We start from the raw sequence: 26,822 nt of genomic DNA on the forward strand, positions 1-26,822 counted from the left end.
ATAATCCTCATTCGCAGAATGAAGTAAGATCATCAAGATCGTAGGTTTATCCAGGAGAGAGAATGAAGTAACATATGTAAAATACTGAGAATAACATCTGACCTAGAAAATACTCAATTAGCTGATTCCTTACTTCATGAAGAACTACTCAACTATGTCTGTCAGGAATATGACATCTGTTCTCCATTATCTCGTATATACACATGTCTCTCTGCCTGTCACACAACTCAGGAATATGACAGCTGCTCTCCATTATCTGGTGTATATAATTATCTCTCTGCATTGTACTGCGGGCATTTAAAAGTTCTCAATTAGGTGAGAAAAACCAGCATATGAGGCAGATAGTAGCCATACCTTATTACACATTAAGTTTTTATACCAGATTCTAAAATACCAGTTGAATCAGATATAATAGTATTAATTTAAATACCTTCAGTGTTAAATCTTTTCACTAAAATTATTTTAGCATATAAAAATTTCATCTCCATTATGTTAAAAATGTGTCATTTATGAAAATTTAGACTGTTGTGTCCACTGTTGCAGGGTGAAAATGACATATAAAACATTAAGCATAGAGGCCTTGATTTTCCCATCAGTCATAATTATCAACACAGGTCAGAGTTTAAGATGTCATGCAAGGGTCTTTATTCTGGAATACTAAATAGTATTTTTATCTAATGTGATGAAAAATAAAAAGCAAATATTTTGAGACTTATTTTATTAAATTATTACATTAAATCTATTGAATTTATTTCCTAGGAAGAAAAAAACTTAAAGGAACAGAAAAAGAATGATCCATGTTTCCTAAAGAGACTACTGAGAGAGATAAAAACTTGCTGGAATAAAATTTTGAAGGACAGTATATAAACAGGACATGTTGTAGCAACATCCAAGAGTCTACTGGTTTAATACCTGGAGAGGCTGAAAACCTCTCAGAAACTTCTGGATGCCTCCTGGTCAAATAAACTAAGCAGCTGGGACATGAGAAGTGCAGCTAGCTGCCTGCTGCAGTCAGCATATACATATGGAAATATATTAACTGTACTGATTTGTAAAGCAATCATGTCATCTGCAATGCTTTTAAAGCCTTTCCAAATATTTCTAACAGTATCAAGTCTACAAAATTCAAGACTACAAAGATTCAGACTCACCACTGTTTTGTTAGCAAAATGATGGTGTGGTCAACCATGCATCAGTGATCCACTGGAGGAGTCAAACAGTCCTGTTATAGGTTGAAGATACTGGAAGGCTCACCGTGATGAATAATGCTCTTGAAAACAAGGGTTGTATCTTAAAGCAGCAGCAGCAAAAAGAAGCTTAAGGCACTTAAGGCATCAACAAACATTGTTAAATATGAATGTATAACACATAACTTCAGTAAAGAGCACAGAAGATATTTTTAAATAAAAGTATTTTTAAAGATAGAAATGCACTTAGTCCAAAGATATTGAACCTTAGTATTCAATCACTTTTGTCATTTATGTATAATAAAGCTTGTATAACTGAATTTTCAATTTGGGAAGTATATTTTTAGAAGAATAATATATGCTAGACTTTTAATTAATGTATATTTTAAATTTTGTCTATATATATACATACATACACACACATATATATGTATATGTGTATATATATATGACTGGCATTAACACTGCCAGGTTCACTTAATCTCAAGAATGTTCACTGCTTGACTGCCATTGGATCCCATTTTATTGCACATGTATTTTTTAACACACTCATGCTAAGATTCAGCATGAGACTAGGACCCTACAACTTTGGTAAGGGAAGAAACACTACTTTCTTGTTTTACAGTAGGGTCTTATTTGTACCTAAGGCTGGCTGTGATGCTCCTATCTCAGTCTCCCAAGTGCTGGGATTGCAGACATGAGCCAATATGCTGTTAGAAACACTTTCTATGTTAAATTCATGTCTTTTACAAGATGCCTACATATATCCTATGTACATAACTGTTAAAATCCTTCTTTGAAAGGTCTGCTGTCTTCATTCAGTTGCAATGGAAAGAAACACTGTCCTGCAGGGGTCAAATTTCTGAAAGACATGAGGGTTTGCTTGCACTGCACTCCCATCCCCCTTGCTCTTTCTGGCCACTTGAGCATCTAGCCATCTATATGCTGCATGCATTGCATCTACAGCTGCCCCACTGGCACTTCCCATGTGTGCTGGCCATGCCTTCTTGCTCCTCCTTTTCCCCAACCCATATAATGTTCAACTCAGTAGTACAGATAGCTAGGATTAACGCAGTTTTGAGAGAAGCTCCGATTGTTCAAAGTTCATTTCATAATCCCTATTTGCCCAGAAAACAGTTCTCTCAACTTGTTTGGAATGAGTGATACTTTAAGGAACTCAGTTTCTTTAATGGACTTCCATAACCTACTTAGATTTCCAAGATCTACTAAGTGGCAGCCCTTTACTTGAAGAACTGGTAAAATGGGTAAGCCATTAGCTAGAGAACTGAATGTATTTGCATATGCAAAGATAAACTCTATACCTGCAAGGCCGTCTGGATGGCTCTCTAGCAGTATTGAACAGTATTCTGATTATGGCAAAATAAAGGATATTTTAAAGTGCTTATTTAAAGTTTTTAAAATTTCTTCATTGGTTCTTATCATTTCTCATGAAAGACTAACTGTAGGTAGAATTCTTGTTCTAACAGTTCCTTCAGCATACGTGCTAAATGCATCAGAAGTTATCCACACTTTTATGTTCTGTTGCCCTCATTGTTTCCTAGCAACTGGCGAAGTGGACAAAGGCAAAGGAGTCTTCATCCTGATAATTTCCTTATAGGTGAACATCATAAACCTGAACCTGCTTCCACTTAGCTTCCACTTACAGTGTGGTTTCAAGATATTCCATCAGTCCTACCCCAAAGATGTCACCGAAACACACTCCTCTTCTCTTTAAATTCAGTGGTATTTATTGTGCTTTGTGCTGATGGTTTTTTTTTTTTTTTTTTTTTGGTTTTTCGAGACAGGGTTTTTCTGTGTAGCCCTGGCTGGAACTCACGCTGTAGACCAGGCTGGACTCGATCTCAGAAATCCGCCTGCCTCTGCCTCCCAAGTGCTGGGATTAAAGGCGTGTGTCATCACTGCCCGGTTTATTAAGTTCTTGCTTATTAGTATCTTTCGAATTCTATTCAGACTCTGCTTAAATTAAGCACCTTTATCTGTAGGAGGTGGTTCTGATGCTCTGACTGGAAAGCTGCATGTGAACGCTGAAGGTTCTATTCTCCAATTGGTTCCTGATCTATCAATAAAGATGTTAGTGGCCAATGGCTGGAAAAAAGAGGCAGGACTTCCAGGTTCCCACAGGCAGGCTTATAGACACTGGACGAGGAAAGAAATCCACCATGCTTCGGAGGGAAAGAGAGCCATCAGCCACGCAAGATCTTGGGTGTAGTGGCCATTGGCCACTTCCCAGACTGGGTCTGAGGTAGTAGGCAAGAGATTAGAAATGCAACAAATCTGAGGGCAGATTTAGGATTCTGAGAGAAGGTCACTGGGCAACTAAATAGAGGGCAGATTTAGAGGCACTGAACCAGGACTAAAGTTAACTGAGTAACTAAGCTGAGGGCAGATTTAGAGATGTTCCAAGGGAACCAGGGCAGGGGCTGGTGGTGCGTCCCCCTGGAGCTTAAAGTGGGGTGTAGAAACTACAGGCTACATTTATCCTTAACTGCTGTTGGTTCTGCTAATCCTAGGCACTGTTAGTATTTGTTCCTTTGGTTGCTCATAGGACTTTATTTCAAGGAATATACAAAAATCTATCTTAGTACTTGACTTTAAATATGATTATTACATGAATAACTTGTTTGCTTAAAATGATCTTTGAACGAATGTATCATTTTTTTCTGTGTATTATGCACCTCATGGGAAACAGTATGGTTAATGAATAAACAGATGGACTTTATTGTGCCAGCATCTTATTAAAATTTATTCAAGTAATTCAGATAAAACAGTCTAGAATGAAATCTAAGTTACTAAAGATAGAAATTATATGACTCTATAACAAACTAAGATAACAGACTGGATCCAGTTTTCTGTTCTTCAAAATCCCCATGGTATTTTGAGTTACAAATATTACTTTCTGTGAGCAATTTTAGCCTGAAATTTCACCCAAAAGTAGAATATATAAAACTATTGTAGCACAAGACAATGAAAAAGATAGGTGTGTTGCTGCACCGAGACCTGTCATCCAATACCTAGATAGAAAAGAAGTGAGGAGCACTAATGTACATTTGCAGGAGGTTAAGGCAGGAGGATTCTTTGAGTCCTGGATTTGAAGCTATCCTGGGCATTATAAGAGAGTCAGCTATTTGTAGTTTATGCTATTATTGTTTAATGAGCATACTCTCCTGCTGTGATTCACTGTGAATCACCCCAACGTGATCTTGCACTAAGTGAATGTGAAATCAAGTTGGTAAGTTACCTTGGGCATTGGTAAGCTGAAGGAGTGGAGAAGCATAAATATTAGTAAAGAACAGGCATCAGAACTAAGCGATCACTATCACTGTATTTCTAATCCACATGGAATGTGTCGCAAACTCCTTTTCTCAAGATAACAAGGGTTGGAGAGATCTCTGTCTTTTGCTTGTGAAAGTCCCTTTAAGATTATCATGAATTAACGAGGAAGTAAGACATGAATGCTCACTTACGAATGTTTGCTACAATGTTAAAAACGTGTAATCAGTTAACAAACTTTGCATCCACAGTAAGACAGAACATCTGAGTCCAGAGCAAATAGTGTTTTAATGTAAGTTCTTAAAGGATGTGAGATTATGGACTGAGGGAAATGTTGTATGGTGAGGAAATGAAACCACTTCATACCTTAAGTTTTACAGCATAATCCTTGTTTAAAAACTAAGTACTGCGAACACAGTGATACACTCAGCCACTTTAAGAAATAAGACTACTTTTTATTTTTTTTATCAACTAAGTACCAAAGAATATACACTTAGAATGCATGCCTAGTTCAAATCATGTCATTCTCTTACCCTCACCGTAATCTGAGTAAGTCCAAGTCCTAGTCTGCCTTTTCCTTTCATTTGGTCTTTAGACAGTTATAAATCCCAGGCTTGCCTCAGTCCTGATACAGTCAAGGACGGCTTGCTTTCCTGATGCTACTGACTTTGGCTCCCAAGTGCTGGGATTACAGGAATGTGCTACTGAAGCTCATTTCAGGCTGTGCTGGGACTGGAGCCAAAGCTTTGTGTGTGTTAGGCAAGCACTCCATCAACTGTGTGCACCCACTTCTGAAAGCACCACCTTCCCACATGCTTCAAGCATATTGAATATTCTTTGATAGAATCAGCTAGAAGTTAAGATAAATAGCTGCATTAAAAACAAAAAAACTAGCTCACCTTGTTTGAAGGCTTGTGCTGAGATATTACTGTCTCAATGAGATGGTTCTTAGTGTGCTGTTCACTTCGCCTCCCATACCTGGGTTTTTCTCCAAAGCAGTATCACAGTATCCATAAGCTATATTTATCCATCTTTAATTTCAATCTTCCTCTATTTCAATTTCTAAAGTTCAAACTTGCCATGATTTTTACTTTGATATTCACTGTACCTAACATATTTAAATATTGTTAGCTGATTCCATAATGCACTAAGAGCTTCTTAGCATCATACATCTATATATATAGTCAAGATATAATTTTTTTAAAAGAATTCAGTTATTATCCAGCACCATTATTAAGATGAGGACGATGCCTCAATTCAGCATATTATAAAGTTCACACTAAACACTATTGATTTAAGTACTATTTCAAGAACCTCACACACTGCAGAAGGGAATCATAAGCTAAGACCATATTGGTTGACGATTTTATATATGAAAGAGCAGATGCCAAGGTAGTTAAACATTATCATTTATGAAAGGCTATTAAATAATTAAGAGAATCTCTGGGAAAGCCACGCAGACATATTTGGACATTGTTCAGTCAAAGACAAAGCAAATTCAGGTGTCACAGTACTGCAGTCTGAGTAGGCCAGCCAGCTTAGATGTTCCCACAAAGAGCAGCCCTTGCCACAACGGTGCCTCTTACTTGTTTGCGATGGCTGTTCCTAAAACCGAGTGTCTCTTTCCCTAGTGTGTAGGGAATGAAGGCTACTGCTTAATATGCATTGTTTAACAATCCAGGTGTGCGGTTTTATCTTGCTTGTCAACTAACTGAATTGAGAAACTTAGACAATTAGTAAAGTATACTGTAAGACGAGCTATATAGGTGTGATTCCAGTGACTACTAATATGTTGGTCAGTGTGCTCGGTGGAACAGACCCACCATTATGACAGGCAGCATCACTCAGTGGTCTCTGGTCTTATTTGAAGACCTAAGTAAAAAAAAAAAAAAAAAAAAAAAAAAGAGGATGAAGTGTGTATGTATGAACATGCTAGGTTCTTAAGGAGAGGTACTTTGTTAAAAATTAAAAAATAATTTAGTCTTACAATTGTTATGGGTCCTGCGATATCAGATTTCAGATTCTCTAGTTTTTGAATGTGAACTTTCAGGAGTCACATCCAAGGGCTATTGAGCCTTTACCACGGACTGGATCCTTATCTCTGACTGAAAAGCAGCTGTTAATCTCTGCCACTCTCCAGCCTACAAGTGGCCTTTGTGGACTGTGATGTGAACTCTGACAGCACTGCAGATTCAGCCTCTGATGTGGAAGTTAAAACTTGCAGGTCCCTTTCATATTTATACAAGCACACATGCATACCTGTACTAGAACATGCACACACCAATATGTACATGTTTGTGTGTGTGTTTGTATGTGTATGTGTGTATGAGCTAAGTCTCTTTTAGAGAATCCTAATACAGATCTGTTCAGTTGTCTATAGTCACAAAGTCACACACACTCTTAGTGTGTAAAAGGATGGAAAGCTAAGCCGACCATGATTTAGAGGCAATGTGACTCAATCCAGAAAATTCACTGAACACAGCAGCATTTTCAAAGACACTACCCATAAGAATGCAAAATGTTCATTATAGATATCAACCAAATTTAAGTTTAAAACTTAAGTGTGGTACATCCACGCTTTTTCACCTTTAAATGTAATTTACGCAATGTTTAATTTTTTTATATTGCTCATTATTTTCTACTTAAGCAAGGGGTGGAGGGTGAGGCTTTATGTCCTTTAGCCATAATAAAAACCTCCCTGTTAACAGCACCAGGAGCGTCAATCTCTAGACACACAGAGAACTATGCCAACATTTACTAAATGGACCAAGATAAACCAACCAACAAGTAAATAAAATGTCAGAAGGGCAGAAAACATAACGCTCACTTAAATGTCCTTCTGACGTTACCTTATAATATACTCAAGACCATGTTTACTCTTTTGAAATACCAGCTAAGTGGAGTCTTTACGAACAGTTGAGAAATAAACTTTAGAACCCATTTCTTGTGGGGTTTACATGAGATTTCCATGTAAGCAGTGTAAGTCTGAGGAGACTGGGAAACAAAAATCACTTTCTACTAAAAGTATGTTTCTTGGCCAAAATAATTGGGAGACAAAAACAGTAGAGGAAAGTTTTAAATCATTCCAAAGCTGCGTAACACCTAGGTCAACAGCTAGCTGCATACCAGTAGCAAGACCTACTGGCAACTCAAACTTAAGTCTTATTTTTATTTCAAGTAGAGTAAAATTCATTTAAAGTAAAAAGTACAAAACAAAACAGACAGTTTTCAAAAGTCTTGAGTAAATTTCAGAAAAATCTATTTAATTTCATTAAAATCTTCCATAGATTTAACTGCACTTTTCACAATTAATTTCACAAATGTATCATGCACACCCATAGAAGCTTGAATAGCACATGAGGAGGTGCTTTAGACAAGACATTGTCACACTCGAGGGTCTAATTATGAAAAGCACAATCCTCTTTACTTTGCTTCAAAAGAGTATAAACATACTACATATTCATTTTAAAAGTCTACGGTCTGTGAAATTTAAATGAAATTTACAAAATATTTTAGTAGAAGCAAACAAAATATAGTAAATACAGCATGTCTTCTATTTGCAGTTTTAACATTATTGGAGTATTCCATGCACAATTTAAAAGTATTATTTTCTTAACAATTAAATGTAAATTTGTGATATTTGCTTGCATTGTTCATATACAACTAAGGTAAATAAAAAAAAAAAAAAAAAAAAAAAAAAAAAAAAAAAAAACAAAACAGTTGCCATGTAATAGTCCTGAGTAACATCTGGCTAAAATGTATTGGAAGACAATAGATGTTAAGTATTTCTTTACGTTACCCCCCATGGTGCTGCCCGAAATGGCATAAACTAGATTTCTAAGATATCATAAATATCTGGATCTCTAAAACCCTGCTAACACAAGCAACAAAAAGTCACTCAGAAATCTCTGCAATTCTGTTTCACAGATCAAAACTCTGAGAAACCTTTAGAAATGACTCGAGGGCAAGAATAGTAAGCTATACAAAAGCACCCTCTAGTGGCTACAGGAGCAACTCACATATAAGAGAGAGGAATGGGTAATTCAATATGTATCAAAATATTTCAAAGTAAAAATGAGCATTCTACCTCTCACTTTAACACTTCCCAGATCTAACCAATACTTGAATCTATTTCAAAAATCAACTGACTTCTGTATTAAAAATATACTTACTATATAAAACACATGTATGTTCAACTTGTGATGAAGTCTTTCTGTGGTTTTGCCTATTAGATTTAATTTTTTGAGCTTATATTCCTAGCAAAGAAAGCATTCATCTTTAGTCTAGGAAAACTGAAATGAAAAAATTAAAATGTCTAAAAGCCATAGTTTCATTAGACATAGCCCGGTCCTACAGTTTAAAGTATGGTCTTTTCCTTCTTTTCTTCCTTTCTCTTCCTTCCTTCCTTCCTTCCTTCCTTCCTTCCTTCCTTCCTTCCTTCCTTCTTTCCTTTTTCTTTCGATATTTTCTTTACATTTTAAATGTTATCTCCTTTTCCAGTTTCCCCTCCGGAAACTCTATCCCATCCTTCCTCTGTACTTCTATGAAGATACTCCCCACCCCCTCACCCACTACCACCTCTCTGCCCTGGTATTCTTCTACACTGGGGCATCAAGCCTTCACAAGACCATGAGCCTCTGTTTCCGTTGATGCCTGACAAGGCCATCCTCTGCTATGTATGTGGCTGGAGCTATAGGTCACTCCATGTGTACTCTTTGGTTGGTGGTTTAGTCCCTGGGAACTCTGGGCATCTGATTGGTTGATATTGTTTTTCTTCCTATGGGGTTGCAAATCCCTTGAGCTTCTTCAGTCCTTTCTCTAACTCATCTATTGGGGACCTTGTGCTCAGTCCAATGGTTGGCTGTGAGCATCTGCCTCTGTATTAGTCAGGCAAAGGAGACTGTCAATAGGACAAAACGGCAACCAACAGATTGGGAAAAGATCTTTACCAATTCTAGATCCAACAGAGGGCTAATATCCAATATATACAAAGAACTCAAGAAGTTAGACTCCAGACAACCAAATAACCCTATTAAAAAATGGGGTAGAGAGCTAAATAAAAAATTCTTAACTGAGGAATATCGAATGGATGAGAAGCACCTAAAGAAATGTTCAACATCCTTAGTCATCAGGAAAATGCAAACCAAAACAACCCTGAGATTCCACCTCACACCAGTGAGAATGGCTAAGATCAAAAACTCAGGTGACAGCAGATGCTGGTGAGGATGTAGAGAAAGAGGAACACTCCTCCATTGCTGGTGGGAGTGCAAGCTGATACAACCACTTTGGAAATCAGTCTGGTGGTTCCTCAAAAAATTGGACCCATCTATATCACTCCTGGGCATACACCCAAAAGATGCTCCAACATATAACCAGGACATACGCTCCACTATGTTCATAGCAGATTTATTTATAATAGCCAGAATCTGGAAAGAACCCAGATGTCCTTCAAGAGAGGAATGGATACAAAAAATGTGGTACATTTACACAATGGAGTACTACTCAGCTATTAAAAACAATGACTTCACGAAGTTCTTAGGCAAATGGATGGAACTAGAAAATATCACCCTGAATGAGGCAACCCAATCACAAAAAGAACACACATGGTTATGCACTCACTGATAAGTGGATATTAGCCCAAAACTCAGAATACCCAAGATATAACTCACAGACCACATGAAGCTCAAGAAGAAGGAATACCAAAGTGTAGCTGCTTCAATTCTTCTTACAGGGTGGGGAACAAAATACTCACAGGAGGAAATACAGAGACAAAATGTGAAGCAGTGAATTAAGGAAAGGCCACCCAGAAACTGCGCCACCTGGGGATCCATCCCATATACAGTTACTAACGCCAAACACTATTGTGGATGCCAAGAAGTATGGTCTATTCTTTAACTATTCCTCAGAAATATTTTTCCATCAAATTATACAGTATTTAATCTAGAAATATTACTTTTTCAACTTAAAGTTTTGAAGGGTATAAAACTAGTATTTCTATAACTTGAAAAACTTGTAACAATGTTTTAAAGGGTATGAAACAGGAATTACAAATCTTACAGTAGAAAAAGGGCAAAAGTTAAGTTATTCTTAGTATTAACATATCAATAAACATACCAAGCAGCAGTTTTTGTTTTATGTCTTTATTGGTTGAGTGGATATACCATCTATAATTAAAAAAAAAACTGAGTGAGAGACAACCGTGATCACAATGGTCATATTTTTCAATGAATAACTTTCAGAACAATCTATAAGGTATTTTTCATTTTACTTAACCATACAATCATTTTTCATCTTACCACACTCAAAACTAACTGTGCAAATAAATAAAACTGAATCGTGAATAGGAAGACTGCTTAAAAACTATTGCACAACACATCAGCATGGGAGTAAAGTATGGACCACAGAGGCATGGTGAAAATTGTTGTAATATGTTCATGTATGTATTTCATTGACTTAATGCTTAGAGTGATATCTGGACCCGAGGACTGCATGTGTTTGACTGTCTCGTCTCTTGGCTGCATGCTGTAACACTCACTTGCTACTGCTGAAGCCGACAACAACAAACATGTGCCTATTTACTTAAAACCTATGTATCCAGCCACTTCTTAAGTAGAATAAAAGACTCTATGGAGTTAAAAATACAGCAGAAGGAAACAGTGCTCATTCCTAGATAGAAACATCGATGAATTAAAAGTTCAGATATCTGTAACCGATTAAAGAAAAAAAGAGCAATTACTAAGATGAAAATCTAAAGTGTCTTCTCAGATTAGTCTTCTCAGCCTGCTACTGCTTATTGACGCTGACCAGTTTTGAATGTGTTTATCAAGATGGCCAAAGAGAATAAACAAGGGAATAATCTAAGAAGAAAGAAAGCATAAGGTGAACAAAAGTATGACTCATTACCACAAGTTTAAATTCCCCTCTCAAAGGGAAACAAAACAGAATGCAAGAAGTAAATAAAGTTCAGAAATGAAAGTCTAGGCAATGAATTTCTATATTCATCCTTAATCATAAACAACAGATAAGAAAGAAACACATCAACACACAACACTATTGGTGTCTGTGTAAGGTGATTTAAAACAGGACTGTAGGACACACTGTGCCAAAGCAACTGCCCAGCAAGTACTGGTACACTGAAGGTATGAATGAGCAAAACCTGTGTCAGCCAGTGACAGGAAAAATGTGTATTTTAGCTAGGCTTATGTAAGCCAGCTATGTAAAACATTTCAATACACCTTCACTGTAATATGTATATTGCCTCAACATTAAGCACTAAAGAAAATCTGAATAGGAAAAAGGAGATATTCATCCAATGTACTTGTAACGATATGAACCACGAGGAACTAAAAAACAGCTTCGTGTGCATGCTCAGAATTAATGATAACCACAATTATTATTTATTGGTGGGGTGAACTGTTTTAAAATGCATTAATTTCTTATAAACATACACAGAAATAAAAATTTAAACACGTAAGATATTACAAAAATCTGTGTACCTTAAATAATTATATGTTGAATGCTGCAAAGACTCCTAAAGCTACTCTCAGAGGAGCTATGCCAAAAGAAAGAAATATAAAAATCTCAGAACACAATTGGAAGTGAAAAGAAAATGTGGCCAACTGAGATGGAGGTAAATCAGTCATTCAGTTATAAGCAGAGTAAGATACATTTCTGAAAAGGAGATTGCATAGTTACATGTTCACAGAAGGAGAATATATGTTTAAAGTTTTAATTAGGTTGTGTAATTGATAATCCATGAAGTTACTGGCAACATGGACCTCAGGTTTTCCTTTTCATCATTTATTTAAGGAATTGAACAGTAGTTGCTGAAGAGCTCAGCTAGGAAAACAACCTCACCTCCACTGATAATGAATAAATATCATTCTCCCCAGTAACATCCTCCAGTATCTCATTCTCCTCTGACACTGTTTGTGACAGGCACCAGTGACAGCACCTCCTCGGATTTCTTGTTCAGCAGTGATTGTCCTAAGGCTCGCAGGGCTCATCACTACAGTGGGGTGCTTGTGCAAGTATACTAATGTATTTAAACAGCCAAAGAGCAATACCAAAGACAGTGATCTCATAACAACTTAAGTATTTCCTTGAATGATACAGGCTGAAGGAATGAAATTTATTATATACAGAATATATATATACATACATAAACACATTATACAGCCAAAGGATTATGTTCAAAGACTAAGGGAAAGGGCACTGTGAATAGCTTTAGCACGCATAACTATAAGAAGTGCCTTGGGTGTCAAAGCAGCAATAGTCATTAAATTCTGAACCTGGACCCTTAGTGTTTGATTCTGTTCACAGAATCATTCTCCGAATGCCACATTCACAGCAGAACTTTGCCCACTCCACAGGGTACTTTGTCCCACACTCATGGCAGAATTTTGGTAAGTGTCCCGATGAATTTCCCTCGATGCCTTTCACGTTTCCACCATTAACTGAAGATGTATAGTCTCCATCTGGCCTACAGAAGTAGAGAAAGAAGTACAGAAATCAATTTCACTCATGTCAGTAGTTATTACCATGACCCAGTACAGAACACGAAGTAATTAATATACAGAAAATAAAATCGTAGTGCCAATATTAATATTTCTCTAGTTCAAGTTAACAATCTGTGGGCCAGGCATGGTGGCTTAGCTCTGTAACTCTAACAAGGTCAAAGGCACCTTCAGCTGCAAATAGAGTTCTTGGAAAACTGAGCTATAGATAAGACCTTGTCTCAACAAAACAAAACAAAGATCTCAGCTGAAAAATAATTAATTTCAAATGGTTTTCCCTGAGAAAACTGCCGAGAGGCAGATGCAACCATGCTCTGTACTCTCTCCGTATTGTAGTCCCCGGAGGAATAGTTTGGATTATCACCAACGTTCTCTGAATGGAGACACACCGTTAGATGTTGAGAGTAAGTTACAGCTCTGTGTAGCTCTTGCAAACTACAAACATAGTATTAAATAAATCAAGAGAGAATAACAGAAAAATCAAACCAGCTTTCTGCCAGTAAAATATATATTAATTCAAACTATAAAAGGTTATTTAAATACTCAACAAGAATACTCATTAGTAAATATTTCGTACAAGTATTAAAACGTTACTAGGCATTACTAAATTCTGTACATAAGTGCTAGTCAATGTACGCACTAACTGGGAGCACGTGAGGTTTGTATGTTTTTAAATCATGTTTTGTGTGAAAAGTTTTTCTTTTGTTCACGTAGTAAGTATAAAATGATTACTTACACAGATTTTATATATATATTCCTGTATTATTCTAAACATTTTTTCTTCACATTTCTCTGGCATTGGTATTTCTCCTACTGACAATATGCTTGGTGTTCCTTCCTGTCTTCTACTCCCAGCAAACCCCAGAGCTATTAATTATATGACTTTACCCTCACTTTGTATTTGGAGAAAATCCCACATACTAGTGTCAGTCAGGCAAGTCTAACTCACTGTGCATGGGCCTCATGTGGCCAAAAATAGCCATAAAGCAGGCTCAACACAAAATCACTAGATCATTAAAATATTGTGAGATTTTACTTTTCATGGTTTTTGGTAAGCACTGTTCTCAAAAATGAACTTTGCAGATGACAATGAAGTGTCAAATGTCAAAGGCTTGAACACAACTGACTGTACATGGTAACCTCCCCAATATGATTTCCATGTGTCTTGGGCTTTTGCAGCATTACTTTAGTAAACTACTCAGGAAATATCTTCTTATCTCAGGTAACAACTCCCTGGTTTCATAAAACCTTAATGGCTTTCTTTTTAATTTTGAGACATTTAGTTTACTAGTAACTCATGTATTGGTGTGTGTGTGTGTGTGTTTGTGTGTGTGTGTGTCTGTGTGTGAATGCGCACGCGCATGTGCGTATACAGCAAGGGTCCACTCACGGGTCTACATCCCTAGCACCCTAACTCATTTTCCCACATGCTTAAGTCTGTTTCAGAATACTCTGGGTATCTGCATGGCTCCCTCTGCAGTACGGCCGAGTGTTAGCCATTGTGTGACTAAGTCCTTCCCCTAATCAGTTTGTTCTATTTATTTATCCAAGAATTAATATCAAACTATCTCAACTACTCTAACTTCATGCAGCATTCACAACACTGTTTTTGCCTTGTCCTGTTTACTTTTACACTTCTGTTCTTCACATATATTTTCAAAATAATTAATCAAAAGTCATGAAGCATTTGAAAGCTCTATTAAAATTATATATTAATTTAGTGATTCATACAGAAAAGTTTAGAAAACAAATTTTAGTTTAAATATTCTATTTTATGAAAAGTGCATATTATATTGACATATATTCTTCATTATCACTGAAAGTTTTAAATTTTATGTCAGAAAGTTTCTATGGTCTTTAAACTGACACCCAGTTAATTTGAATTTGTATATTAAAGTGGGATTTTTAAATAAAACTTGTGTTTCTGTTTGTTGTTGAGAAAAAGATTGTAAAAGTTATAATATACCAATCTCTAATCAGAATATACCAAATATTCATTGTTATTTACTTCATAATTCGTCTTTTCAGTATCTAGACACATATATAATAACAGATTTACACTTTCATGCCACATGTGTGAATGTTTCTCCAAGAACAATTTTGAGATTATAAATCTGCTATTTTTTTTAGAAAAAATATCTCACCTACTTTGGACTGTTACGATCATAATTATCACCACCTGAGATGTAAGAGTGTTAAGAAGTCAACAAGTGTGGTCTTGCTTCTTGTGAGCTAGCAATCGTTTAAGAAAAACTGCATTTCCTAGTGTGAAATTTCTGGTCATGCTGGTTAGCATTTTTTCTCTTTTGACGACTTCTCTGGATATTACATTTTATAGTACATGTACTATATGGTGCACGCATATTTAAGACAATGTTAATCTCACTCACAACCTTGATTCAAAATACACAGAGATATACATGTGTAAACCTGTTTATATATGACAGTAAGGCCACATTTCACATTCGGCCTCTAAAAAACAGGCTCATATGTGGTATTTGATATGAAACAAAAGCCCAACAGCTACTAACAGCATTTATTCAGTATTCCAGCTGAGAGCATAGTAATTCATGTCTCGCTACTGTTTACAAATATTATTATTATTATTATTATTATTATTATTATTATTATTAGTTATGCAAACATTTATATGGCAGATGCACAGATGCCCAAAGATCTCAAAATCTCATTCTCAGTTCAGTTTTAGGAAGATCCAAGGTAATACTGACAGGCAGCTAAGAGAGGACAAGCTTGAAGTTTGAACCTATGCCTGGGTTACATCAGAATTCTCAACAACTGGAGTGCTAGACCCTTGAGACAGAGCAGCTAGTATATACACATTTATAATACACACACCACAAGTTTGTAGTAGATCATAGGGTATCATGTCCTTGGTCTACAGTGAAACACACCATGAAGTTATTCTGCATTTACAGACAGGGTATTACTTAAGTTATTCATCATGTTACCCAGGATCTTGATCATGAAGCTCCCTGAGACAATTTTTAAGGTATACAGACTAAGTACATAATTTTTCAGAGAAAATTACCTTTCTGCTTTCTTGACATCAAGAACAATATCCCAACAGCCACTGTTCACTCAGTACTACACACTGTCCACTCGGTACTACACATTTAAAATCTAGTCTGCAGCTCGTGGCTCACCTTTGCCCAGGGTCTCATGACATATCTCTTATGGACAATTTTGCTACTTTGAACTTATCTTTTAATTCTCATTTTTCCATTTTTCTCTTTATCCTATCATTCAAAAATAATGCTAATGTTTTTCACACAGTGTGTGTGTGTGTGTGTGTGTGTGTGTGTGTGTGTGTGTGTGTGCGTGTGTGTTCACATAGGAAGTTTTTCAGGACCGACTGCAGTGTGAACGTGCGGCCAGTTGCAGTGGTGAGATTCATCAGGCTCACTTGCACAGTTGGTACTGTGTTTGATATTTAAACATGCCAGAAAAGGAAAGATAAAGAAAAGCAAATCTAGGAAAACTGAACAAGAAGTATTTGCGCATTTACAATTAAAAGTGTAAGAAAACAGGATTCATGTCTCAACATTTTCTATTCAGTTTGAAAGGCATATTGAGTTCTACAATAAAGAAAAAGATCTAATTATAAATAGTCCGTTATCTATTTTTCACTTCTAACTATTAGGCTAGCGGAGCTAAACATACCTGGCTGCATAGCTATAGCTCTCGGTAAAGGTCTTCCTTTTGTTGGCAAGCCCGCCTGCCACAGAATTTCTTGCCAAACTAGGAGGTGTGGTATTTCGAGACTTCGTGTTAGCTCTGCAAGAGGAAAGGATGGGTGATGAGAAAGCACTGAAACTAATGTGTCTACATTTATCTTTTTAAATGAGTAGATAGAAAAACACAGGCTGTAGAGAAGTTCAACAGAATAACTTCCAAGTAAGTATTTTTAATCTGAAAACAAGTAGAATTAGTGACTAGTAATGGTAACTGCATAACATCAGCTTTATAAAGTATCACAAAGACCAAAGCATTACTTATGCCTCAGTTTCTTTCTAAAGCCTTGTTACAAAGCCTCATTTACAACTGCTCTCAATATGGACGCTGCTACTGTTGACAGACAACTCCAAAGCGAATGCTACACAAGTATTATTGCAAACCCAAAGAATACAGGACATAGTTAAAATAAGAAAATTTGCTTGCTAGCTTAAATAATATTCATTTTATGAAAGTTCTTACAATGACTAAAAAATAATTTGATTTCACTACCTGCACAGACTGAAACATCTGGTATAAGGGAGACTTATTATTTTTAAATTACATTTTGAAACTTTAGGAATCAAAGATACATACACATCTAAATTATGATATAACATTACAATAAATTTATATAAATTTAGATTAAAATTAGCTTTGTAATAGCAATAGTAAAAATGATGATAACTTGAGTTTCCTTGTTGGTAAATTGATCATCAATATTACAGAAAGGTTTTAAGATATAAATTCATATTAAAATGTAGCATGTGATTACACTATTGTTACTGCTACTCTACATGTCAACTTTCAATAGTTACTACTATACCCTAAACACATTTGTGTATTTTGTAAGTCCATTATTCAGTTTTAATAAATAACTTCATTCTAGCTGAAACAATTGAGGCAGAAAGCCCTTGAGTAACTTAACCAAGGTGACTCCACATATGCTTCAGATTCAAGACTCAGAAAATCAGTATGGCATCAGTCCCCGCCTCTTCTTTTAGGACTAAGTTCATTTGCAAACAAGCAAAAAACAAGAAAAAAAACTGTACAAATTCTTTTAAGATTCCCAATCTTTGAGTGAAATTCTTCTACTCTACTTACATGGTAAATTTGGAAACACCCTAAATGTCAAATAACTACTTTCAAAATATATAGAAGTAGCACCTACTCTTCAACTACTTACTGTACTAACTATACTGATATCATCCCCTTCCATGTTGACCTTTTAGTTGTTTTTGAGATACTGTATAAATATACTGTACCACATGTCCAGTTTGGAGAACCTGTGTTTAGAGACTGTGTAATCTGTAATGCTATTATGTAGCCAGATTAGCATTCGAACTTATGTAACACTATAAACACCACATTCAATACACAATGCTACAGTTCAGTTATTCTGAGTAGTCACTTCTTCAGCAAAAAGGAAGCACCTAGTGCACTTATGAGATACATAAGACTTCTTCAAATGGTTCCCAAGTCTATATGAAGTTTATTCTAGTCTATTTTTTGTAAAGTGGAAGTGGAATCATACCATACCTTTCTAAATTAATATCTATATATTAAAAAAGTCGTCAAGAAGTGGCATTCAGATAGGGAATGTACTTTTTCCTTTTCAAAATCTCTACAAGCATTGTCAGACATATTATCATCTTCACATACTAAGATACGTAAAAATATATTTTTAAATGTATCAAAAATAAATGACTAAAATTTTAAAAAATCAGATTATCGGCCTAAATATGTGTATAATATGCCTATTTTTTCTACTATTCCTTAAGACATGAACTCTGACTGTAAGAGCCATTCTGAAATGATTAGAAAGACCTAACTGTGCTGATCAATTCTTAACATGTTGCTCAAATACTCAAAACATTTTTCTTCCCAGTCTCAACCTAGTTAAGTATTTACACTACATATATATGTGAATTTTATGTGGTATGGTTCAAACAAATAATAAAGTGGATTAATTATGAAATTACATTTCATCTTTTTCATAGACAGTTTGCCCTGACATCAACTCAAGGTTCAAAACACAATGTCTTCCTTCTACAAATGACCACTAACTACATAGAAGCAGCCATGCTATGTTACAGTCTTTCCCTGTAACTGTTTCATTGCATGCCTAGTTGAATTTATCATTATGTTTTATGACGAATAATAAGCAGCATGCACTGTTCACTTTGTTAATAATAAATTTGAAATTTTAAAAAGATATTCATTTGTTATATACCAATTTCAACACTGAAAAATAAGGTCTAAAATTGATAGATATTATAAGCCCAAATCTGTGTATCCTGAAATCTTATGCTACAAGAGTTTCAAGAATGACTCCAACTGCCAGTTTTCTTGGTCAGAGGAGACGCATGTGTGCATGTGGCAGTGTCATAGCTCTACCGAATCATCACATGGGATTCACAGACCCTAAAGGACCTTCGAGTTAGAGCTCATCGTCTGCTTCACTATGTAACTTGGCCTCCACGTTTCTTTATAAGGCTCCTAAACATCTTTACATTCATAAAAACTGTTGAAGGTGACTGCCACAATTAAAACATGATCGAGTTTAATTTTAATAGAAACTCTTAATAATAATAAAAATATTTTATAAATTTGAAGGTCACTTATTACTAAAGCAGCTTAAAATGATTAAGGTAAGGTTACTTTTACATAAAAGGCAAGAAAATTACAGTATTCTATAATATAGATCCTGTAAGAACTATCTGATAAAGGCCAATCAAACTGCATTGTAAGTACTTACTTGCAAATGGGTACTAGCTCATGTCTTTTGAAGGCACTGTTTGACTTTGTCTCACTGCCATACAACCTTTGCACATGTCTTCCAGTTCGAAGTGGAGGGCCTAACTTGTCCATCTTACTATCAAAATATATAAAGGCGTACCCATAAGGAGACTGCTACTGTTGCTTGCTTCTAAAGAATTATGTAGACATAAAGATTATTTTTCTTTAAAAAAAAAAAGACATTCTGGTTCACTAGAAATTCACCCTCTTCCCTTAATAACCTGACTGTAAGAACAGATCTGAGTTCATATAGTGCCATCATTAGGCTATCCAGCCACCCTGCCAATTTCTATGTAGATTCAATGCCATATTTATCCTGAGTAGGGAATAAATCAGCAAAGTATGGTTTGTATGAAGCTAGAAGAAACTTCAATCTTTTATTCACAAATAACATAATTTTCATTTTCCCTGATCTAGAAGAACCTCTCTTCTCTATTATTTTACTTTATGATTTTTCTTGCATTCAAAAAATATAGTAAGTGAATATGGAGTGGTTATATATTTACCTTATCTCACCCTCAAATAAGGAATGAGTCTATTTCTCAAATATATGTAGCAAAAAGGAAAACCATGATCTATACTTTAAAAGACATGATCATTCTAAATGTCACGGGAAAGACATTAATTACACCATTGTGAAATCGGTTTAAACACAAAGTATGCAATATCTCCATCTAGCGGATATTGGTGCTACCTGCGCGTCTGCTGGAGAATTCATTGTTTCATTGTAGCTATATAGTCCAATCATATACCATCAACAACAAATACCAATTCACGAGAAAGAATAGGAAAATTAACAAATTAGAAAAACTATCTCAAATGGCTGGTAAGAAACATGCCATCTGTGGCATTAAAAATATATTTTTGAGCTAGGTGTGGTAGTGCATGCCTTTAATCCCAGCAGTGTAAATTTTAGCCCTGTCTAGTACACATAGTGAGTTCTAAGACATAACAAAACTACACAGTGATCCGGTCTCAAAAGTATGTATGTATACATACATACACAACTATATACATACATTATACATACACATCTATATACATACATTACGTACATACATCTATATATTATACATATACATATTATACACACATATTTTCTTTTAAAAAGATATCTGCTCACCCAATTGTGTTTTTATGTTTCCCTCATTAAGTTACTCAGACACTGCAAATTTTAGAATACAGAGTAGCAAACAAGAGAGTGGAGTTCTTAAGGAGGTTAGTATCCAAAAGAATCTGATTATCATTCCAGAATGTAAGCGTCTCTCAGGAGGAGTGTTACAATCATTTGATGTTCTTTGTCTATGTAGTCAAAGTTGGTGCTCACAGTATGTATGTAGTGGTGTGTGCATTACAAACAGCCTCCAGTCAATGTTTTAAACATAATTTCTACAAGCCTTTGAGGTTAAAATTTATCTTTAATTTATAACAGATGAGAGAATCCAATGACTTCAAATTCTGATTGGTCAAATTTTTCTTTAAATTGTTAAGTGTTAAATAATTATTAAAGCAGTACTGTCAAAAACACCACCTTTAAAAGGAAGGCACCTGGGTTTTATGGGTAAAGAACAAAATCTGTCTCAGAGAAACGGTTACTAAAAATGTATTTAAGGAAAATTTAAGCTTAGCATGCTTACAGCTCTGGATTTAATCCTCAGCACCACACACAACACAAATGAACTTTAAGTATGCTTTAATTAAAAACAAACTGTTTAATTATGGTAAAACTATTTAAATCCTACACGTGAACAAAAAGAGATACATAGGATGAGATAACAATCCAAGATGACTGTCTCCTGCACTACACATACAGGAGCACTGAGAGCATGTTCACAACGTGAAAACTACTTGAGAGCGAGGCCCCAGGGCGATTCCTGCCAGACATGGGAGTTACATTCAACTCACTGTAATATACAAAATATAAACCCCTATATAAAAGTTTACATACTGCCTATATACATGATTCTATTTTAGATAAAACATAATTTAATGTTTCTTAGACCAAATTTTAGTAAATTTTATTGGGGCTAAAGTCAAATATATGTTCTGCTACAATCTCCTATTGTTAGGTTGTATACACAAACTAAAATTTGTAAATGTCAATTAATTATCAAGATGATCTATAGCACTCTTTTGAGTTTTCAAAGTATTCATAGCTGAATGGCCACTTTAGGAAATACTTGGTAATAATCTTAACCTATCTGTGACCTGAAGCAAATTTCAACTTAAGAAAAGTTCCTTGTTTACTGCTGATATAAAGAATAAGTCCACTGAGAAATAAACTTCCCTGTTAATGAAGCGTCTTTAACAACAGAAAACAGCATAGATTGCTGAATAATCGAAAGAGCATTTCTGGAATCATACTAGAAAAATTTACCAGGTAGCATCTGTTATTTTATAGATCTCTATATTTTATGAATCTCTGTATAGTTTGGATATTCTCTGTCATAGTTTTTGACATTCAAAGCTCTAGAATGATTTGTGTGTGTGTGTGTGTGTGTGTGTGTGTGTGTGTGTACTCTTATCCATTACAGTTAATTTAGCATATCAACTCCACAATAAAAAAAATCATCCTAACATAATAGCTTTATTTAAAAATGCTAGGTTCATATTATTCTACAAAAGAAAGAGGTTTGGTTGGCAAGCTTTCTTGCTTTCTGCTAAGCCTAATGACCTGAGTTCAATCCCCAGGATGCACATGTGAGAAAAAGAACACCTATTGTCGACAAGTTGTCCTAGGATTTTCACCTGTATGCATACACATCCACACACAAAACAAATAGACGTCAAAGAAAAAAAAATTAAGGGAACATGTTTCTATTATATAAAATCTATTGACATTTCTTACTAATTTAATATAATAACATATTGATAATCAAATTTAACTTTTTATTTGAAGATGTTCTCCAGGGTTAGGGAAATGGTGGCTCAGTCAGAAAAGTGTTTGCTGTACAAGAAAGAGAAGACGATGAGTTTGAATCCCCAGAAACTATGTACACAACTGTGCATCATCCTGTGTACCTGCCGGAGATGCCAGGAGAATCCCAGCTCTGGCTAGCCATGCTAGCACAATTTATGAACTAGAGATCCAATGACAGACCCTGTTTCAAACGATGAGGAGATAAAGGCAGTCAACACTGACTTCAGGCACAGGCACACACACACACACACTTACATATACACAACCCACACTAATGTTCTTACATGTACACTGCAGCTCTACATTTTACCCCATCTACTATGATCAAATATAAACAGGTTTATGTTTTCACAGTAACTGAAGTAAATTACAGCTATTGAAAATGATATGTTTGGTATATATTTAAAATGACAAACATTTAAGAAAGCAGAGCTTGCAAGAACACAGCTGTGGTCTTATTCAGATGTCACAGAATTTAATAACTCAGTGTTGCATCATATTTCTGAAATTTTCCCAAGCTAAATAAAATTAACTTTTAGAATTAGGATGAAAAAAAATCTATTTGACTTTTTGTTTAAAAAAAAACTATAGAAATAACCACAGGTTATCTAAAACTTAATTATCAAACACAAGACTTTTTCCAAGTACAAATATTAAAATGTCATGATCCCAATGTATGATGCATAAGACCATAACACATGAGTAAAGTGGACTATGCTAGATGCTATAAACAATGCTTGAAACAGCTGTAGGCTCATGAAGTGCTAACATTTATCAAGCTCAAATGATTTTCAGTCCCTTCAGTGTTACAGCTGACCAAATGCCTTAGTCCAGTCTTCAGTCCTGACTCAATGCTGAAAAAGGTCATTGCCAGGAAACCTTTAAGAAATTCTTTTACAGAACCACTATTCTATGAGCCAACAGGCTTATAGTTGAAAGTTTTAACTTGTCCATTCATTAGTTTTATCAATCATTCCATAAAAACGCCAGACATTTAGTTAGGGTTTCTTTTATTTTTCCTTCAATTTGATCAACATGGTGTTACACTTTAACAAAGAACACAATAAAATGAATCGCTGCTCTAAAGATTCCAACATACAAATGGTAGCTGGCATTCCATAGATAGCTGAGGACTGCTTCTAGTATGTAACAGGAGAACAGTAATCTCCAATTAATACTGAAAATATATTGACTAGAATCAAGCAGTAACTCCAATTCAAGAAGAAGGGCCTTCTATCTAGACAATTAGAATCTGAACACATATGACTGCCAAATTAGTATGTTATGGGGCATCCAACCCATTCAATTTCATGGCATTATAAGCAGTGCAATACTTAGAAAAGTATATATTCAAAATCTTTGCCTGCTAGTAAAAACATACTTTCTCTTTGGGATAATATAAATCAGGTTTTGGATCAGTCTTCTTATGAAAGTCTTTATAAACACGGTCACAAAGTGTTGTCAGAGAGACAAGTTGTACACCTACTTAGTGGCACAGAACACAAGTGTCTCGTTTTCTACCTCACTTTTGGGCTTGCTCCCTCTGTCTCGTGTGTGTGCATGGTGTTTACATGGATGTGTACGTGGTTTCTGGTTTTGTTTTGATCTGGTTTTTTGGATGTGTGTGGCTGCATGTATGTGTATGGGCAGGACTGAAGTTGGTATCAAGAATCATCCTTGTTCCTTATTCATTGAAGCAAGGTCTCTCAATCAAGCCCAAGTGAAGCTAGCCTTACAGCCAGTTTAATCTGGGAACTCAGACACCACCTTCCAGGGTTGGAGACACAGGTAGACTGCTATGCCCACTCAGTGCTACAAGGCTTCTGGGGATCAGAACTCTAAATCTCATGCCTGTACAGCAAATACTTTAACTACTGAGCCATCTACCCAGTTCCAGAATGCTTTTTGAAAAATTCTACCAGCTAGCTTCATGTGCAGTCTACTTAAAAATTTTATTATACAACTTACTCCAACCAGAGAAAAATCATCAGTAAAACAGAAGTATTGAAAAATATTACCTTCTAATTTATAGTTAGCAGTACCTAAAACACTAAAAGGACTATAGCCTAACCAAAAGCAATTCTCTTTGCTATGGTAAAAAGGTTTTGTAGAATTAACTGTCGTGCCTATGCATTACTATGTAATGAGCTGACCAGTAGAAAAAAAAAAAAAAAAAAGAAATCAGTATTGTTTTGGTTTACTAACCAAAAGATAAACAAGAAAAAGACATGTAACTCCTTGTACTTTGTCAGTATTTTGTTAGTTTTTTATTCTTTCTGCTTTGTGGGTGTGCTCATTTGTTTCTTTTTCTGATACTGGGGACTAACCCCAAGGCCTTGAACATGTCATGCAATTATCCCACCACAGACATACATAGTCATCCCATTAAACTTTGTGTGTGTGTGTGTGTGTGTGTGTGTGTGTGTGTGTGTGTGTGTGAACATATTGGTGTGTCTGAATGCAGGCACATAGGTACCATGGGGCACATGTGAAGGGAAGAGGGTAGTGTCAAAAATCAGCCCTCATCTCTACCTTTCTGGCACTAGTCTCTTGCTTTCTGCTATGTAGACCAGGCTAGCAGGTCTGTGAGCTTCCAGAGATCCTGCTGTTCTGCCTTCATAGCCCCAGAAGAATGCTGGCATTACAGTTACTGCAGTATCACGCCTGGATTTCACATGGGTGCTGGCGATTTGAGCACAGGTATTCATGCTTATGAGGCCTCTCCCGAGATTCAAAGTCTTTGTATATCTTGGATTTCCTATGTTATCTGAATTGAGTGGGGGAAAGATGGCTAATCACAACTGACAAATACTCCTCTGTAAATTTTCTTCATGAAAGTAAGTACCCGTGCATCAGAGATAAAGTATTCTTGAAAATTATGTGAGCAATATATCCTTAACCAACTGCATATCTAAAAAAAGGACAAAATCTTCTGTTTTTGTTTCTGTTTTATATATTGTCTTTGTAGTTTTGTAATTTATTAACAGAGGAAAGTAAATTTCTAAAAGTAAGTACTTAGATAATAAAATGCCTAATTTTATTAAGTTTTCTAACATTATAATGCATTGTTGAAAGCAGAAGCTATTTCACTAAAAGCCATTTATATAGAATGATACAGTATAGGAAGACTAAAATTATTAGTAAATAATAATTTCCTGATAATTCCATATATGCTATCTACACAGAATATTATATCTATATTATATCTACAAATAGTTTTAGTTTCCATTATACTACAGTTCAGACAAAACAGGCATACTACAGAAAATTTTTCTCATAGCAAAATCATTATGAAAAATATACTTATTTTTATGATTCCAAATATCTTTATATACATCTCTACACATATTATTCAATCAAAACTATACATTTAGTGATTTTTATGCATTATAATAAAAGTGCTTGACTGTTTTGTGGTCAAAGAGATCTCACTCAGAACCTGACATTTCCTAAAAGTTACATACCTTTAAAGAAATCTGATTCCCTGAGTTCCTCCATGACTACAAAAGACAATTAAATCCTATGTAAACTATTCAGCAGTGTCTCTCGGACAGTCCTCAATATATTAGTTATTACTAAACCTTCAATATTATATGTTATTTTTTTAGATATATCAAAATAAAACTGTTCACCCAAACACTCACACACACACCACAAATGTATTAACGATCTTGATGAATACCAAGTATATCTTTCTGAAATGTTCTGCTGGGATTTTTCACAGTATCACTGAATGTCTCTTCAGCAGAAATATTCTAAAAGAAACACATGAATCTGAGAAAAAGAGCAAGGACAAACACAAAGCACTGCTGTCATTCAACACACAGCACTAAGCACATGCAGTGTGGACTTACCCTGCCTGAGGGGCTGCTATTGTTCTATGAGAAGGAGATAAGGTCTGAGGCTTGTTTCCCAAAGGACTGTTAACTGAAGACGCTTTACCCGCAGGCACACCTTATAATAAAAAGGGAACAGGACTTTAACAGTAGTGTGGAGGAAAATTCACATAGATTCTCTACCACGGAAAGCAGTTCCTTAGTGCCTACAGTTACTACAAGATGAAGAATTGAAAACTATCAATAAGGAACGTGTCAGTTCTCATTCTTATCCCTTCTCTGAAACACAAATAACACCCACTTAAGTGGGTTCCTTTTTAAGCCGTTAGTACCTGTCTTATAGGACAGCTTCAAATATATATACAAAAAATGTGTGAGACCATTGTGGCCTTTCAAGTAATAAAGAAAGGGACAAATGTGGCTGCAGTTGCTATTCAGAGTTACTTCTATTTTACCCAGAAATAATGAATAAGCTAAATTTCTCATGTCTAACTTTTCTAATAATGTAAAGCAGACTATATTGGCATAGCCTCATCAACTA

At 35.4% G+C, this 26,822-nt stretch overlaps 2 protein-coding genes across 3 annotated transcripts in view; one reads left to right on the forward strand and one right to left on the reverse strand.

The window, feature by feature from the left end:
• Positions 1–3,932, forward strand: part of Il7 (interleukin 7) — a 42,049-nt gene extending 38,117 nt beyond the window's left edge. Inside the window, exon 5 of the mRNA XM_034517296.2 lies at positions 760–3,932. Within this exon, the coding sequence (XP_034373187.1) occupies positions 760–867 (108 nt within the window). The 3' untranslated portion in view covers positions 868–3,932. The remainder of the gene's footprint in view (positions 1–759) is intronic.
• Positions 3,933–10,602: 6,670 nt separating this feature from the next.
• Zc2hc1a (zinc finger C2HC-type containing 1A) overlaps positions 10,603–26,822 on the reverse strand; it is a 42,119-nt gene continuing 25,899 nt past the window's right edge. The window contains exons 7-10 of one of the 2 annotated variants that reach the window (XM_076911228.1): positions 26,300–26,399; positions 19,485–19,601; positions 16,676–16,789; positions 10,613–12,960 (exon numbers count right to left, since the gene is read on the reverse strand). In XM_076911228.1, the coding sequence (XP_076767343.1) occupies positions 12,795–12,960; positions 16,676–16,789; positions 19,485–19,601; positions 26,300–26,399 (497 nt within the window). In that variant the 3' untranslated portion in view covers positions 10,613–12,794. Of the gene's footprint in view, positions 12,961–16,675; positions 16,790–19,484; positions 19,602–26,299; positions 26,400–26,822 lie in introns of both variants that reach the window. The other variant, XM_034517207.2, reaches the window with a different exon arrangement.

Source organism: Arvicanthis niloticus, chromosome 13 (assembly GCF_011762505.2).
Source record: "Arvicanthis niloticus isolate mArvNil1 chromosome 13, mArvNil1.pat.X, whole genome shotgun sequence".
Classification (NCBI taxonomy): domain Eukaryota; kingdom Metazoa; phylum Chordata; class Mammalia; order Rodentia; family Muridae; genus Arvicanthis; species Arvicanthis niloticus.